This window comes from Mauremys reevesii, linkage group 26 (genome assembly GCF_016161935.1).
Source record: "Mauremys reevesii isolate NIE-2019 linkage group 26, ASM1616193v1, whole genome shotgun sequence".
Taxonomy (NCBI): Eukaryota; Metazoa; Chordata; order Testudines; family Geoemydidae; genus Mauremys; species Mauremys reevesii.
Window position 1 is genome coordinate 14,529,959 of NC_052648.1, and position 18,259 is coordinate 14,548,217.

An 18,259-nucleotide genomic window follows, 5' to 3' on the forward strand; every position below is an offset into this window, starting at 1 on the left:
CCAAATGACCTCCCGCCCGACTTGAACCACTAACCCTTTCCTGGGCCCTGCTGTGGGGAAATGATGTTGGGGGAAGGGATGGCACCACTTTAGTTAATGTTGCAGCAGGATTTCAATTTTAAAAGCAGTAAAAAAGACCTGTCAAACTTCTGTCTTCTGTGTTAGACTCTACTGAAAATGTTTGTTATAGTCTGGGTACTACTTGATTTTTCTATAGAAGTTTGTTGTGTTTGTGTGTGTGGGGGGGATCATTTAAGGTTTGCTATGACTGTTCTAAAAAGGGCCATGTAATTCAATGTTTCCTATTGTCTGGCATTTCCTTTGGACCCCTTGCCAAGGAAGTACAGCCTGTTGAAGGGTGAAAATGACAGGTGGGATGCCTTGGTTGCTGTGGAGTGGATGAATGATTGTAGAACACTGAAACTTGTTCTCTGTGTTTATTGTTATGATCAATATGAGTTACTCTTTTGACCAAGGACAGTATCCTGGTGCCATATTAGTTGGCATCGACTGTCTTTAGAATAGGGCTCTCTGTCATGGGTGCATATCCTGATGCTCAGCAAGCCCTTCGATCATGCTGATATTGATGAGAATCTCAGCTACTTGCTCTTCTTTGATCACAATCAGTCCCATTGCTTAGGAACGAGGGGGGAGGAGCATTACCCTAATGCTACTGCTTCCTAGAGTCTTTCATCTTTCATCTAGTCAATTAATATTCTTTTTCTTGATGGTACTTTTGAAGTACAATCTGAGTCTGCACGTGGATTTAGAGCATTTTGCCATGTGGGCTGTTAAACCAGAAGTTTTTCTCTCAAGGCAAACCTTCCAGCAGGAGCATGTGACACACACATTTCTTAGAAAGCTGTGAAGAGCAGGACTTGAATTCACAGTACTTGGGTGCTGCTCAGGTTAAATGCCACAGTATGTCACCCTGAATCACCCGGCTGCCTGCAAACATTGGCTTGCAACAAAGCCCCAGTCCTAATGCATCTGCACAAATGACTTTGCCTGTCTTATCAGCTTGGCTGGAGCTGGACTAGAGATCCAACTTTTAGTCAGAATTACTTTTAAAATATTGCTTCCTCAAAGGCCCAGTGGGTGCCAGACACTGGCTGAAATCAAGCCGGAGCAGATGAGATCTGCTTGGGGAGGACCAGAGCCAGAGTGTGAGCCTCAGGTGTGTGCAAAAAAAAATTAAGGCATGTGATTTTTAGGGGGGCTGTAACTTGGGAACCCCTTGCTCAAACAACCTCAAGTCTGGACCAGTAACCTTATCCCAGACCCCCAGGAGATTCAGCAATTTTCAAGACAATCTGACTCAGCAGGAGGATTTTAGAGCATTTAGAAAAAATCAGCTGTCAAACAGCAAGCCAGTCCCAACCACAATCTTCATGGTGCTACTATAACAATCCAGACCTAGGAAGTGAGCGTGTCTGCTTCTCCACAGCCCAGGTGCAAGCAAAGGTGCAGGCCATGGCAGTGTAAGCTGCCCCCATACTTGCCTCCCCCATGCACCCACCCCTAACCTAGAGGGGATGGGAGTGTTTCATTCTCTCTGGGATTATCCCAGGCACACACAGTGCCCATTAGCTACTGAAGTGATGTAGCATTTCTGCGCTGACCCCAGACCTCTGTGTCCCTCTGAGTTGTGAAGCCCCCGTGGATCCTCTGAGTGTGGAGCAGCAGGTCACAGTCACGAGACTTGTGAAAGAACCCGAGACTCCTTCCAAAACCATGACTGCGATGAGAACAATGACAGCCTCCCAGTCCCATTCCTGCCATCCCACGGCACAAGCCTCGGCAATGGAAGCCCTTCCTAGACAAAGAGACGAGGTGAAGTGTGCTAGTGCACATCATTAGCAGTCCACGCTGCTTCCTGATGGGGACTCTGTGGCCCACTTGAGCATTGCCTCTGCTATAGGTAGTCAACAGCACCCATCTTACCCACACAGGCTCCGCTAGGTGACAGCTTGTATCCGGTTGAGCATTCGCACCTGTAACTGCCCGGGATGTTGATGCAATCAGCATTGCGCTGGCAAAGGTTCTCCCCGCTGCTGCACTCATCAATGTCTGCACAGAGAAAGAAACCACTGACACTGATGGCCCAGGGTGTGCGAGACCCTGTGTCAGTCACTATGGCATTGTGGGAGAACTGGAGCAGCCAAACCTCTGACTCTGACCGTGCAGGGCGTGCCAGACCCTGGCGTCACCACGTCGCTGTGGGAAAACCAGAACGGCCAACCACTGACTCTGACCGTGCAGGGCGTGCCAGACCCTGGCATCACCACGTCGCTGTGGGAAAACCAGAACGGCCAACCACTGACTCTGACCGTGCAGGGTGTGCCAGACCCTGGCGTCACCACGTCGCTGTGGGAAAACCAGAACGGCCAACCACTGACTCTGACCGTGCAGGGCGTGCCAGACCCTGGCATCACCACGTCGCTGTGGGAAAACCAGAACGGCCAACCACTGACTCTGACCGTGCAGGGCGTGCCAGACCCTGGCGTCACCACGTCGCTGTGGGAAAACCAGAACGGCCAACCACTGACTCTGACCATGCAGGGCGTGCCAGACCCTGGCGTCACCACGTCGCTGTGGGAAAACCAGAACGGCCAACCACTGACTCTGACCGTGCAGGGCGTGCCAGACCCTGGCGTCACCACGTCGCTGTGGGAAAACCAGAACGGCCAACCACTGACTCTGACCGTGCAGGGCGTGCCAGACCCTGGCGTCACCACGTCGCTGTGGGAAAACCAGAACGACCAACCACTGACTCTGACCGTGCAGACACAGAGATTTTTTTTAATGGCAAAATTGTTTTGATTTAATTTTCTCAAAAATGTTTGAATCAAAATGTGCCATTTACCGTTTATTTGGATAGTTTCTGAGGTTTGAAATAAGAAATGTGTTTTGGGTGGTATTTAAACAAAAGCTATTTCAAAACATCATTTTCATAAATGTCGTATCTCAAAAATGGGAAGTGAAAAATGAAAGCTGTCAAGAACAAACTCTGTTGACGTACTCCGGTGCTCAGGGGTGGCCGCGGCAATGCGGATGGAAGAATGCTTCCATCGCCCAGCTACTGTCACTCGGGAAGGTAGCATTTCCAGAGTGGCAGAAATCCCCCGGAGGCTGCGTCTACACTACGGGGTTACGTTGGCACAGCTCCAGCACCCTAGCTGTGCCCCTTACAATCCTGCAGTGTGGACATGGCCTGGGTAAAACAACAACTTTTAAAAGACCATGTTTTGGGTGGAAATAGCTCTGTTTGGAGAGTTTGGCCTTCCCTGATGATCACCCACAAGGCACTGTCTACACTGCACTCTGAGCCGGGGGCTCTGGGACGTGGGCTTTCCAAGCCCATGCCTGAGCGTCCTCACTGCATTGCAAACAGGCTTACAGTGCTGGATGCAGGTCTCACAGCCGTGCTGAAGTGCCCATACTGCACTACACAGACCTCCTGACTCAGGTCTGTGGCTTGACCTGTGTCCACACTGCAGAGTGACAGGCTTTGACTCGAATCACAGCAGACTCGGGCTCTGAGCAGGGTCCTGGGACCTGAGTCCTTGCTGACCAGCGTCAGATTGATTTGTGTGTGGACAGAAGAGGGGCTCTGGGCTCAAACCTGTGTCAGAGCCCGGGTGCAGAGCTGGTCTCTTGCTCTTCACTAGTGCCACAGTGATGTGCCGTCTGCTCTGCCAGCATGACTGTGAGCCCCGGGGGCAGCCAGCCCTGCAGCCCCAGCCCGTTACCTTCGCAGATGAGCAGAATGTTGTTGTAGCTGAAACCGATGGGGCACTCGCACCGGAAGGAGCCGATCTGGTTGATGCAGACGCCATTGGTGCAGATAGCAGGGATCTCACTGCACTCGTCAATATCTGCACAGAGAACAAACTCCTGCCAGCGACCGGAGGGGCGGAGGACCAGGAGAGGGAGCGCGAGCGCTGGCTTGGGGATGGGGCAGGAGAGAGGCAGGGTCATGACATCTGTCCCCCTCCCCTTGCCGTAGCACTGGGGGGCCCAGGTCCAGCTGTGAATATTTACAATGAGGGAGGATCCCAGGGGAATGACTCTGGGGCCTTGCAGGAAGTGGCTGTAGGCGCCAAAGACTTTCTCTCCCTTTCCTCCCTTGGCGGAGGCAGGGCCAGAGCAGGGCCTGGGCTGCTCTGCTCTGGCCTGAGGCGAAACGGGGGTCACTGAAGGAACCTGCACTGGCTGGGCAAGTTTGGAAAGAATCCCAAACGAGTCCATGACTTTGCCTCTCCCGGGCTAGTGACCCTGGGGCCGGCCCCAGCCCAGGAGAGCAGCTGGAAGGGGAAGCTGAACTGACAACCCAGGAAATGCCACTTGGTCATGCTGAAAAGACCAGTGATTCCACCGCTGGCTCATCAAGTCCCAGACCGGGAGCCCTCTGCCCAGCCGCTGGGCACAGCTGCTCACACAACTTAGGCAACTTGGTCTCTGCTTCTACACTCTGGGCTTCTTGGAGATTGGAAAATAAATGGGTCTTCCCCTTGCTCCATTCAGTCCTGTCCCAGAGCCAGAAGAGCTTGGCACCAAGGCCTGGGGGGAGACCCGACAGGGATAACATCTGCTCTCGCCTGAACCGCCAGGGCTAGGGACTCCATCCTTCAAATGCTACAGAGCAGCACCAGGATAGGTCGCAAGGTCCTAGACCTTGACAGCACATCCAGAGGAGCATCTTGCTTTTTCTCCCCTGGAATCCAGACCTCATCTCTCAGCCTCTCTTCTGCAGTGCTCCACACCCTCTGCAAAGGACGGTCGGTGCCACTGGCAGGGCGGGAGCGAGTGCTAGGAGTTTAGCTGTGCCAGCGGCTGCAGGAACACTGCGCTCTCATGCAGTCCTGGCCTGGCCAGGCCCTGGCCCTGCCTGTGGGAGCCTTAGGTTCTGGTCTGTGCCGACTGCAACTGTCACACTTGGGGCTCTATCTTTATTGTGTCTCACTGAGTCTGGGTCCTGCGGACTCAGCGTGCCGTGAACTGGTGGGGACTGTGGAACTGCCAGCCTGGCAGCCTCAGCTGGGATCGTCCCGTCACACCAGGGCCTTCCCTTTCTGTGCATCATCACTCAGACCTGGGGATCCAAGGCAGAAGGGACCTTTGTGACCTCCTCTATAACATGGTTGTGGCGACTGGTGTATGGTGCTGCCTACCTGCTCCATTACTGTTCTGTCTCCTGGTTCCTGCGCCCTGAACTCAGGGTTCCTGTTCCTGTTTTGGCTGTGTGTGTGTGCACACATATGGGTGAGTGTGTGTGCATGTGTGTGTATGTGTGTGGGTGTGTGCACATACCCACACACATACACACACTCTGCTGCTACATATCTGCTGTTCCGACTGTTACTGCGTTTAGTTTGGACTATTGCTGACCCAATGGGTTCACGGTTATTACATGTTTTGATTGACAACCTCCCTGTGTGGTTTTGGACTGCTATTCCAGGGTGCATCTGAGCATAACATCACAGCGTCGAGGATGGGAGGAATCCATGTGAACTCCTACGGAAGATCTTTGAGAAAACCAACCCCTCTCAGTGTAGGGGTTGCCAGCGATGGAGAACTTAGCACAACCCCTGGTAAACTGTTCCAAGGGTTAATTGCTTTCACTGTTGAAAACACCTTCTTTCGAGTCTGAATTTGTCTAGCTTCAACTTCCAGCCCTTGGCTCACGTTAGAGCTTTCCCTGCCAGACTGAAGAGCTCATTGTCAAATATTTGTTCCCCATGTAGATACTTATAGAGTGTAATCAGCTCACCCCTTGCCTTCTCTTTGCTAAGCTAAATAGATGGAGCTCCTTAAGTCTCTCACCAGAAGGCAGGTTTTCCATCCTTTGATCATTCTCATGGCTCTTCTCTGACCCCTCTCCAGCCTCCCAACCCCAGAGTGGCTGGGCTCTCTCTGGGAGCAGAACTTGGCTTGCAACTTCTTTGCTACTGGGGGTGACACACATGTGAAGGAAGGACCCCAGCTCAAGTGTCAGGCTCCAGCTGACCCTGTCAGGCATTCAGCAAAACTCAAAGCTCTCAGAATGCTCCGAGATGAGGGCTGTGGCGAGCGCCCCACTCCTCCGGCCCAGTGGAACTCTACCCTTGGGGTAAAGCTCATCTTTGGGAGACAGAACCATGCAGACATCCCGGGCCATGCTGGGTGTGTGTACCAGAGTGTGGAACTTCCCCAGGAACCAAGGACCAGCCCACACCTCTCCGCCTTCTGCAACAAGTGCCAGGTGTATCTTCCAACTGGCCTCTGAGAGAACGCGGAGCAGCTGGGTACGTGATAAAAAAACCCTACCAAAACAGAGACTGCACTGCACTCACGATTCTCCCCTGGGGAGAGGAAGAGAGCGAGAAGGAACCACACGGGAGTCTCGTCACTTAACGATGTCGTGGAGGGTGCTTAGATACTCTGGTGGTGAGGGAGGGCTAAGAATAGAATCAAGCTGAGCCAAGCCGAGCCAGCACGGGGCACACACAAAACCCCGGGGATCTCTGTAAGCAGCGCCCACGTCACATGGTGCTGCCCTCGGTCTCCGCGCTGCAAGGCCTAGGTCCTGTTTGGGCCTTCTCACTCCCCTCCTGCTTCTCCTTGCCCCCAGCCTCACGCACACTGAGGAGGGGAAAGCAGGCAATGAGCAGGAGACCCGAGCTGGGGGGCAGGGGCAGGACTGGGGCTGGCAGTGTGTGTGGGCAAAGGCAGCAGCTCTGCGAGGGCCCCGGCGGTACTCACCGATTGGCTTCCCCGTGTGAATGTCGATGATAAAGCCAGGGGCCTGGTTCCCACAGAGGATCTGGTACTCAGCTGGAAGGGAAAGGACCCGGTTACACAGGACCCCCAGCACACAGACCGGGATGTACAAGTACGAGTGGCCCTGGGGCACAGAGCACCCATGGGGTGAAACCCTACAACCAGGGATGACCACAGAGACAGCAGGAAACACCTATCTCCATGCCAGGAGGTTACCTGTGTGCCATTGCAGGGCTGGGACCCTTCACAACCCCCCCCCCCCCCGCACACACCGTCCCCCCCCACTCCTCATACAGCACCCCCTCCCACTGCACAGCTTAGAACCACAGAGATACACCTCCCCCCCCCCCCCCACCGTGTGCTGGGACTCCAGGGCCACACCCCCCCCGCCCCAGGCTGCACACACAGCATGGCCTGTGCCACAGAGGCTCTTGGTATCGTCCATCATGGGATCTCTGCCGTCGCCCAGCCCCTGCAGGGAGCACGCTGCCCTGCATAGCCTGGGGGAGGCGATGCTGTCACTCACTCCCTAGGCCAGGGCTGTTCTCCGCACAGCTGTCAGCTGGGACCAGGCCAATCCTGTGCCCCGTGACACTAGGGGGTAGCCAGATGCAGAGCGCCCAGGGACGGGGGGAGCTCCCCCAGCCAGACCCTTCTCCGGGTGCAGGGGACTCACGGCTGGCGGGGGTGGGGCAGGGCTCGCAGGGCTTGTTCCAGGCCTTGCCGATGTTGTAGGAGCAGCAGCACATCTTCTTGGTCATGTTGAAGGCGAGCTCGTTCTCACAGGTGTCGTTGTAGTTGCGGTAGCACACGCTCTTCCTCATGTCTGCGAAGGGGACACAGTTCAGATCCTGCTGCTCTGGGGGCTGCCGGCCGCGCCTCGGGCACCACACCCACCGGAGGGGCGCAGGGCGGGGTCAGTGCTGAGAACAGCTGTCCCCTGACCCCAGCCCTGCTAGCTCCTGGCACACGGGGGCCTTGGCTGCCCAACGATCATCCCTGTCCTGAATCCCAGAGACATGGCGGCTGGCCCGGGTTCCGCCGGGAGCAGAGCCCAGCTTGCCTCTGCCAGCCTCACGAGCACCACTCTCCCTGCTGTCTGTAGTGAATGAGTAAAGCCAGCAGGGCCCTGGGCGTTCCCAGCCTGCTCCCTCCCAGCCCTCGCCCTGCTGGCTGGAGATGGCACCGTACCCATGCAGTTGTTTCCTCCGTTGACCTGCATGTACTCCGGGGGGCACACGCAGGTGTAATTGCCCAGGGTGTTGTAGCAAGTCCCAGGGCCACAGATCCCGATGTGGGCAGAGCACTCGTCAATATCTGCCAAAAGTAACGACAAGATTACACCTGCACGCACAGGGCAGGGGGGGGGCAGGCCTGGCACAGTGGACAGGGGGACAGGCCTGGCACAGGGGACAGGGGGGCAGGCCTGGCACAGGGGATGGGGACAGGCCTGGCCCAGGGGACGGGGGGCAGGCCGGGCACAGGGGAGAGGAGCAGATCTGGCACAGGACAGGGGGGCAGGACTGGCACGGGGGACGGGGGACAGGCCTGGCACAGGGGATGGGGGCAGGCCTGGGACCGGGGACAGGGGCAGGCCTGGCACAGGGACGGGGACAGGCCTGGCACAAGGGACGGGGGGCAGGCCTGGCACAGGGGACAGGGGGGCAGGCCTGGCACAGGGGAGAGGAGCAGATTTGGCACAGGACAGGGGGGCTGGACTGGCACAGCGGGGTAGTTCTGACACTGGGAGGGGGTGCAGGACTGGCACAGGGCATGGGGGCAGGACTCGCACAGGGCAGGGAGGTAGATCTGGCACAAGGCGGGAGCAGAACTGGCCCAGGGCGGGGGCAGGCATGGCCCAGGGCGGGGGCAGGCATGGCACAGGGGACAGGGGGACAGGCCTGGCACAGGGGATGGGGGGCAGGCCTGGCACAGGGGACGTGGGGCAGGCCTGGCACAGGGAAGAGGAGCAGATCTGGCACAGGACAGGGGGGCAGGACTGGCATCGGGGGGTCGTTCTGACACAGGAAGGGGGTGCAGGACTGGCACAGGGGACAGGGGACAGGCCTGGCACAGGGGATGGGGGCAGGCCTGGCACAGGGACAGGGGACAGGCCTGGCACAGGGGATGGGGGCAGGCCTGGCACAGGGACGGGGACAGGCCTGGCACAGGGGCAGGGGCAGGCCTGGCACAGGGGACGTGGGGCAGGCCTGGCACAGGGGAGAGGAGCAGATCTGGCACAGGACAGGGGGGCAGGACTGGCATGGGGGGGTAGTTCTGACACAGGGAGGGGGTGCAGGCCTGGCACAGGGGACAGGGGGACAGGCCTGGCACAGGGGATGGGGGGCAGGCCTGGCACCGGGGATGGGGTGCAGGCCTGGCACAGGGGACAGGGGGACAGGCCTGGCACCGGGGCGGGGGGGCAGGCCTGGCACAGGGGACAGGGGGACAGGCCTGGCACAGGGGGCCGGGGGGCAGGCCTGGCACAGGGGAGAGGAGCAGATCTGACACAGGGAGGGGGTGCAGGACTGGCACAGGGCATGGGGGCAGGACTCGCACAGGGCAGGGAGATAGATCTGGCACAAGGCGGGGGCAGAACTGGCCCAGGGCGGGGGGGGGCAGGCCTGGCCCAGGGCGGGGGGGCAGGCATGGCACAGGGCACAAGGGAAGGGGCATTGCCAAGGCCACCCTGCAGGCAGGGATCCCGCACAGACATCAGCCCCGCTCTGCTGAGAGCTGGGGCTGTGCTGGCAATGGAGGGAGGGATCCTCCCTAGCAAGCATGGGGCTGGGCCCGGGGCCTCTGGGGAAGGAACAAAGGGATCAGAGCAAAGGGCAGGTCGCACGGCGGAGTCTTGTGAGTCGCTACGAGCCACACACCACATCAGGGCATCACACATGCACACACACGCACATACAGCCCTACGCGCACACACAGAGACACGCACCCCCCCAGCCACACACACGCACATGTACACATATAGACATGCACACCCCCTATGTGTACACACCTCCACACATACACGCACATGTGCACACACTCAGAAATGCACACTTCTATGCATGCACATGCACCCACACATGTGCATCCAGACACTCCCCACGCATGCACCCACAGACGTACACTCCCCATGCATGCATGCATCCCCCCCATGTGTACACACATATGGACACGCACTCTCCTGCACACACATGTACACACACAGACACTCTCTCACACACAGATGTACACAGACACATTCTCCCGCACACATGTGTATGCACACACACACACACTCTTCTGCACACGTGTATACACACAGACACTTTCCCGCACAAACATGTACCCGCCCACAGACACACTCTCCTGCACACAGGTACACACACACACACTCTTCTGCATGCATGTACACACACACACACACTCTCTGCATGCACGTGTGCACACACACACACACACACACACACTCCGCACACACGTGTGCACATACACAGACCCTCTCCCGCACACGTGTACACACACACTCTCTCTCTGCATGCACATGTGCACACACACAGACACACTCTCTGCACACATGCACACACACACACACTCCCGCACACGTGCACACACACACACACACTCTGCACACGTGTACACACAGAGATACACTATCTGCACACACATGTACACACACACACACACACACACACACACACTCTCCCGCACACGTGCCAGCGCGGTACCTTCACAGATGCGTGTGTCCTCGTTGAGGTAGTAGCCCAGGGGGCACTCGCACTGGAAGCTGCCAAAAGTGTTCACACAGTTGCCCCCCTGGCAGAGGCCTGGCAGCTCCTGGCACTCGTCGATATCTGTGAATGGAGAGTGGCAGGGAAGCACTCGACCCCCCGACCAAGCCCTGGCAGCCCCCGAGGCAGGGCTCCCCAGTGTGTGCTGTCGGGCGTGGATCAGCACCTGGGTGCAGCGGAACTGGCGGCTGAAAGGCTCAGGCTGAGGGGCACAGACTCATCACATTGTGCGGAAGGGCCAGAACCTGTCAGCTGGCCTCAGCCAGTGGGCAGAGGACAGGGGGCTAAGAGCCCCTCCGGCTGGGCTGGAGCCCCTGGGCCGTGAAGCCTGAGGATGTGTGTTCCCTGGAATGGGGGCGGGGGGCATGTGGGTGCCAGTTCTGCTTACCCTCCAGGATGACTGTGATGGGGTTGGGCCTGAAGCCTTCTCCTCCGGGGCACAAGGTCTTGTACTCAGCTGCAGGAAGAGAGTCAGTTACTGGGTGGCACTGAATTGTGCTGAGTGGCTCCCCGTGGAGAAACCAGCCAGAACGCAGGGAAAGAGACAGGCCGTGAGGGCCAAACTGCCCCAGGTCCAGGCCGGAGCAGCCCAACCCAGCCTCTCGCACCCCAGTCTGGCCTGTCCCATGCCTGCCCAGCTCCCGGCCCAGCTCATCACACCCTGATCCAGAGCGATGCTCCCAGGAGGAACAACCAATGGTAGGAGAATGGATAACAAGAAGAAATATAGTGGGAGATCTTAATTTCCCAGATAGTGATTACCGGAGAAATGCTACTAGTAAGGGTAGGGCCCAGATATTCCTGGATGTGAGAGCTGACAGATTTCTTCACCAAATAGTCACCAAAAACCAAGAGGCCATGCCGTGTTACGTTTAGCATTGGTAAGTTGTGAGGTAGAAGAACTGGTTGTAGAGGACAATTTTGGTTTGAGTGATCATGAGTTAATTTAATTTAAACTACACGGAAGACTAAACAAAAATAGATCTGCAACTAGGGGCCTTGATTTCAAAAGGGCAAACTTAAAAAACGAAGGGAATTAGTTAGGGACAGAAGAACTCAAGTATCTAAATGTGGAGGAGTCTTGGAATTACTTTAAGTCGAAATTGCAGAAATTATCTGGAGCCTGCACCCAAGCAAGAGGAAACATTTGTAGGGAAGGGTGGTAGAGTAAACTGCATGAACAAGCAGGTGATTAAGAGAAAGCAGAAAACCTACAAGGAATGGAAGATGAGATGGATCAGCAAGAAAAGCTACCTCATGGAGGTCAGAAAGTGTAGGGAAAACGTGATAACTGCCAAGAGCCAAGCAGAATGGACCTTGCAAAGGGAATTCAAACCAATAGTAAAAGGTTCTATAGCCACATAAATAAATAAATAAATAAATAAATAAACAAACAAACAAGGAAAGAAGAGGTGGGACTGCTAAACCCTGAGGATGGGGTGGAGATTAAAGATAATCTAGACATGGCCCAACACCTAAACAAATACTTTGCCTTGGGTTTTAATAAGACTAATGAGGACCTTGGGGGTAATGGCACGATGGCTAATGAGAACAAGGATATAGAAGTAGAAGTTACCACCTCCAAGGTGAAAGCCAAACTCAAACGGCTTAATGGGACCAAGCTGGGGGGCCTAGATAATCTCCATCCAGGAATATTAAAGGAACTGGAACATGAAATTGCAAGCCCAATAGCAAGGATTTTTAATTAATCTGTAAATTTAGCAGTCATACACTATGACTAGAGAGTTGCAAATATAGTACGTAGGAGTGATCTGGAAAACTACAGGTCAGTTAATTTGACCTCAATTATACGCAAGGTCTTGGAACAAATTTTGAAAGAGGAAGTAGCTAAGGACATAGAGGTAAATGGTAATTGGGATAAAACATGACATAGTTTTACTAAAGATCTCTTTCTTTTGAGGAGATAACTGATTTTCCAGACAAAGAAAATTCAGTAGGTCTAACTGACCTGGATTTCTGTAAAGTACTTGGTACAGTTCCACATGAGAAATTATTAAACAGGAGAAGATGGGGATTAATAAAAGAACCAAAAGGTGGGTAAGGAACTGGTTAAAGGGGAGACTACAATGGGTCGTACTGAAAAGTGAACTGTCAGCCTGGAGGGAGGTTACTATTGGAATTCCTCAGGCCTTGGGCCAATCTCATTTAACATTTTCATTAATGACCTTGGCACAAAAAGTGGGAGTGTGCTAAGAAAATTTGTGGATGACACAAAGTTGGGGGGTGTTGCCAATACGGAGGAGGACCGGAATATCATATCATACAAGAATATCTGGATGACCTTGAAAACTGGAGTAATAGAAATGGGATGAAATGTAATAGTGCAAAGTGCAAGGCCATGCACATATAGACTAACAACAAGAATTCTGGTATAAGCTGGGGACGTACCAGTTGGAAGTGACAGAGGAGGAGAAAGATCTGGCTGTGTTGGTTGATCACAGGATGACGATGAGCTGCCATTGTGATGCGGCCGTGAAAAAGGCTAATGAAATCCTAGGATGCATAAGGTGAGGCACAAGGCACTGGTAAGATCTCACCCAGAATAGTGTGTGCAATTTTGGTCTCCCATGTTTGAGAGATGGATTCAAACTGGAACAGGTGCAGAGAAGGGCTATTCAGATAATGAGAGGAATTGAGAAAAAACAGTTACTAACCTTTCAGTAAGTGTTTTTCTTCAAGATGTGTTGCACCACTTGATTCCCTGGTAGGTGTTTGGGCTCTCCAGTGCACAGGTGTCAGAAAAGTGTTACCCTTAGTGGTACTCGTCAGGGTGGCCTGAACGCCCTCGGCTGTCTCGTGCATGTTGCACAGGCATAAAGGGCTGAACTGCTCCGATCCCCCTCAGCTCTTTTCTATGAAGCGACTCCAATGGCGATGGGAGGGAGGATGGGTCGTGGAATGGACACGTGCAACACATCTCAAAGAACAACAGTTATGGCAAGGTTAATGACTGTTTTTTATTCTTCGAGTGATTGCCCATGCCTATTCCACGGCAGGTGACTCACAAGCAGTCCCCTCTAGAGGTGGATTCAGAGTCTATTTGAACTGGGACTGGGGGACCACTTATCCATCATTTCTAGATGGTTGAGAGATTGCGTAGTGAGAGGCAAACGTGTGACTGATGACCAGGTTGCTGCTTTGCAAATGTCTAATTTGAGCCAGAAATGCTGCAGAGGCCACTTAGGATCTACTCAAATGACCTAATACACTATCTGGTGGCTTCACGTTAGCCAGCTGCTAACACCAGTGAACACAATTGGATACCATGATGAAATCCCCTGTGCGGAAACTGGACTGCCCTTCAGTCTCTCTGCAAATGCAATGAACTATTGAGACGAAGACCTGAAAGTTGTAGTCCATTCCAGATAAATGCTAACACCCTTCTAACGTGCAGTGTCTCCTCTCCCTTACTACCATGAAGTTTGGGAAGATCACTAAGCAAACCGCCTAGTTGGTATGAAAAGTGGAGATCAGTTCTGTAGGGATACTTGGATAGGATGAAGGTAGACTTTATCTACATAAAAACGGTACGTGGTGATGGAGGAGCTCATACGCTCTCAACTCCCCATCTCTTCTGGCTGATGTAATAGCTACTGAAAACACTACCTTTGTTGAAAGGTGCAACAGAGAGCAGGTTGCTAGAGGCTCACAGGGCGATCTGTAAACTTTGCTCCATGACGGAGTTGGATTCTGTACATGTGGAAACAGTCTGTCCAATCCCTTTCAAACTCCTAGGGCTGTCGGATTGGGGAAAAGGAAGCAGTTATCTGCAGAGGATGATACAGCTGCAAGATGAACTCTGATCCATCCAATCGCCAATCCTTGCTGTTTCAGACACAAAAGAGTCCAGCACATGCGGAATAGAAACTAGAATATGGGAGGCCCCTTTCCACCACGACCAGGCAGAAAACCTCTTCCACTTCGCAAGGGAAGTTTCCTCGCTGATGGTTTTCTCCTATTCAGCAGTGTCCCTGGCACCTCTCTGGAGCAGGACTCCTCTGCCGATGAGAGAGGATAAGCCTGTAAGTCCGGAGCGAAGCTTTGCATTGTATGTGGCAGCGAGGCCCTTTGTCGAATCCAGCACTGCTCCAATAAATTCTGTTGTCTCTACTGGAGACAGGCCTGGCTTGGCTACATTGATCAGGAGGCTGAGCACATTAAAGGAGGCTGGATTATGCGAATGCTGGACACCCGTGAGACCTCTAATCAGCCAGGTGGCCGGGTAAGGGAGTACCTGGATCCCTAAGCTCCAGAGGAAAGCTGCTACCACCACCATATGCTCCATCGAAACACAAGGGGCAGCTGAGGGACTGAAGGGCTGTGAACTCAGCAACACTAGTTCTACGCGGCGCCAGGCGCTCAGCGACACCGGCTCTATGTGGGGCCGGGCGCCCAGTGACATCGGCTCTACGCGGTACCAGGCGCTCAGCGACACCGGCTCTATGCGGCGCCAGGTGCTCAATGACACTGGCTCTACGCGGCGCCGGGCGCTCAGCAACACCGGCTCTATGCGTCGCCGTGCACTCAGCGACACCGGCTCTACACGGGGCCGGGCGCTCAGTGACACTGGCTCTACGCGGCGCCGGGCGCTCAGCGACACCGACTCTACGTGGCGCTGGGTGCTCAGCAACACCGGCTCTACGCGGCGCTGGGCGCTCAGCGACACCGGCTCTACGCGGCGCCGGGCGCTCAGCGACACTGACTCTACGCGGCGCCGGGCGCTCAGCGACACCGGCTCTACACAGGGCCGGGCGCTCAGCGACACCGGCTCTACGCGGCACCGGGCGCTCAGTGACACCGGCTCTACGCGGCACCGGGTGCTCAGTGACACTGGCTCTACGCAGCGCCGGGTGCTCAGCAACACCAGCTCTATGTGGCGCCGTGCACTCAGTGACACCAGCTCTACGCAGGGCCGTGTGCTCAGTGACACTGGCTCTATGCGGCGCCGGGCGCTCAGCGACCGTGCTCAGCGCCACCGGGTCTACCCGGGGCCGGGTGCTCAGCGACACCGGCTCTACGTGGCGCCGGATGCTCAGTGACACCGGCTCTACACGGGGCCGTGTGCTCAGCGACACCAGCTCTACGTGGCGCCGGGTGCTCAGCGACACCGGCTCTACGCGGTGCCGTGCGGTCAGCAACACCAGCACTATGCGGCGCCGTGCACTCAGTGACACCGGCTCTACGCAGGGCCGTGTGCTCAGCGACACTGGCTCTACGTGGCGCCGGGCGCTCAGCGACACCGGCTCTACACGGGGCCGGGCGCTCAGTGACACCGGCTCTACGCAGGGCCGGGTGCTCAGTGACACCGGCTCTACGCGGCGCCGGGCGCTCAGCGACACTGGCTCTACATGGGGCCGGGTGCTCAGCGACACCGACTCTACACGGGGCCGGGTGCTCAGTGACACTGGCTCTACGCAGCGCCGGGTGCTCAGCAACACCAGCTCTATGCGGCGCTGTGCACTCAGTGACACCAGCTCTACGCAGGGCCCTGTGCTCAGTGACACTGGCTCTACGCGGCGCCGGGCGCTCAGCGACCCCGCTCTACGCAGGGACGTGTGCTCAGCGACACTGGTTCTACGCGGCGCCGGGCGCTCAGCGACACCGGCTCTACGCAGGGCCGGGCGCTCAGCGACACTGGCTCTACGCGGCACCGGGTGCTCAGTGACACTGGCTCTACGCAGCGCCGGGTGCTCAGCAACACCAGCTCTATGCGGCGCTGTGCACTCAGTGACACCAGCTCTACGCAGGGCCCTGTGCTCAGTGACACTGGCTCTACGCGGCGCCGGGCGCTCAGCGACCCCGCTCTACGCAGGGACGTGTGCTCAGCGACACTGGGTCTACACGGGGCCGGGTGCTCAGCGACACCAGCTCTACGCGGCGCCGGGTGCTCAGCGACACCAGCTCTACGCGGCGCCGGGCCTCTAATCAGCCAGGTGGCCAGGTAAGGGAGTACCTGGATCCCTAAGCTCCAGAGGAAAGCTGCTACCACCACCATACGCTCCATCGAAACACAAGGGGCAGCTGAGAGACTGAAGGGCTGTGAACTCAGCAACACTAGTTCTACGCGGCGCCAGGCGCTCAGCGACACCGGCTCTACGCGGGGCCGGGCGCTCAGCGACACCGGCTCTACGCAGGGCCGGGCGCTTAGTGACAGTGGCTCTACGCGGCGCCGGGCGCTCAGTGACACTGGCTCTACGCGGCGCAGGGTGCTCAGCAACACCAGCTCTATGTGGCGCCGTGCACTCAGTGACACCAGCTCTACGCAGGGCAGTGTGCTCAGTGACACTGGCTCTACGCGGCGCCGGGTGCTCAGCAACACCAGCTCTATGTGGCGCCGTGCACTCAGTGACACCAGCTCTACGCAGGGCAGTGTGCTCAGTGACACTGGCTCTACGCGGCGCCGGGCGCTCAGCGACCCCGCTCTACGCAGGGACGTGTGCTCAGCGACACTGGGTCTACACGGGGCCGGGTGCTCAGCGACACTGGCTCTATGTGGCGCCAGATGCTCAGCGACCCCGCTCTACACGGGGCCGGGCGCTCAGTGACACCGGCTCTACGCGGCGCCGGGCGCTCAGCGACACCGGCTCTACGCGGGGCTGGGCGGTCAGCGACACCGGCTCTACGCGGGGCCGGGCGGTCAGCGACACCGGCTCTACGTGGCGCCGGATGCTCAGCGACACCGGCTCTACACGGGGCTGGGAGCTCAGTGACACTGGGTCTACGTGGCGCTGGGAGCTCAACGACACCGGCTCTACACGGGGCCAGGCGCTCAGCGACACCGGCTCTACACAGGGCTGGGCGCTCAGCGACACCGGCTCTACGCGGGGCTGGACGGTCAGCGACACCGGCTCTATGCGGGGCCGGGCGCTCAGTGACAACGGCTCTACACAGGGCCGGGTGCTCAGCGACACCGGCTCTACGTGGCGCCGGATGCTCAGCGACACCGGCTCTATGCAGGGCTGGGTGCTCAGTGACACTGGGTCTACGCGGCGCCGGGTGCTCAGCGACACTGGCTCTATACAGGGCTGGGTGCTCAGTGACATTGTTTCTACGCGGCGCCGGGCGCTGTTTGCAGTGTGAGTAAAGACTTGGAGGAGCAAGGCCAGGGAGCTCCCGCGACTGTTAAAGGCTGTAGGAAGCACCTGAGGTGAGTCGGGGGCAGCCCGCCCTTCTATGCTTGATGATGTATGGGAGACAGAATAGGGCACTCGGGCCGCCCAGACAGGTACTGCCAAAATTAAAGTCTCTCCACCAGCTGTGCACTGGAGCTTGGCTTGTTTAGCCGGAGTGGACGAAGGCTGAGGGGAGATATGATACCAGAGAGATACACACCAGAGAGGTGGCGGAGTTCTTTAAGTTAAGGACCAGTGTTGGCACAAGAAGAAATGTCTATAAACTGATCAGCAGCACGTTTGGGCTCGAAGTTCGATGACGGTTTCTAACCAGCGCAGGAGGAACAGGCTTCCCAGGGGAATAGGCCTCCCGAACAGCCAACCCGGGCTCAAGACTGAGCAGGATGCGTTTATGGAGGAGATGGTGTGAGGAGCCTGCCTGTAACAGCATGTGGCCCATCTGCAGCTGCTACTGGCAAATATCCCCAGTGGCTGGTGATGGGACGCTGGAGGGAACGGGCTCTGAGTTACTACAGAGATTCCTTTCCCGGTGCCTGGCTCATGGGTCTTGCTCCTGGTTCAACTGATCACCATCTT

General features: G+C 56.6%; 1 protein-coding gene across 2 annotated transcripts in view; it reads right to left on the reverse strand.

The window, feature by feature from the left end:
- The window catches only part of FBN3 (fibrillin 3), a 128,002-nt gene that overhangs the window by 43,972 nt on the left and 65,771 nt on the right, over positions 1 to 18,259 (reverse strand). For both annotated transcript variants that reach the window (XM_039515824.1, XM_039515825.1), the window contains 7 exons: positions 10,918 to 10,986; positions 10,467 to 10,592; positions 7,954 to 8,079; positions 7,439 to 7,588; positions 6,745 to 6,816; positions 3,753 to 3,878; positions 1,945 to 2,070 (listed from right to left, as the gene is read on the reverse strand). In XM_039515824.1, coding sequence (XP_039371758.1) covers positions 1,945 to 2,070; positions 3,753 to 3,878; positions 6,745 to 6,816; positions 7,439 to 7,588; positions 7,954 to 8,079; positions 10,467 to 10,592; positions 10,918 to 10,986 — 795 coding nt within the window. The remainder of the gene's footprint in view (positions 1 to 1,944; positions 2,071 to 3,752; positions 3,879 to 6,744; positions 6,817 to 7,438; positions 7,589 to 7,953; positions 8,080 to 10,466; positions 10,593 to 10,917; positions 10,987 to 18,259) is intronic.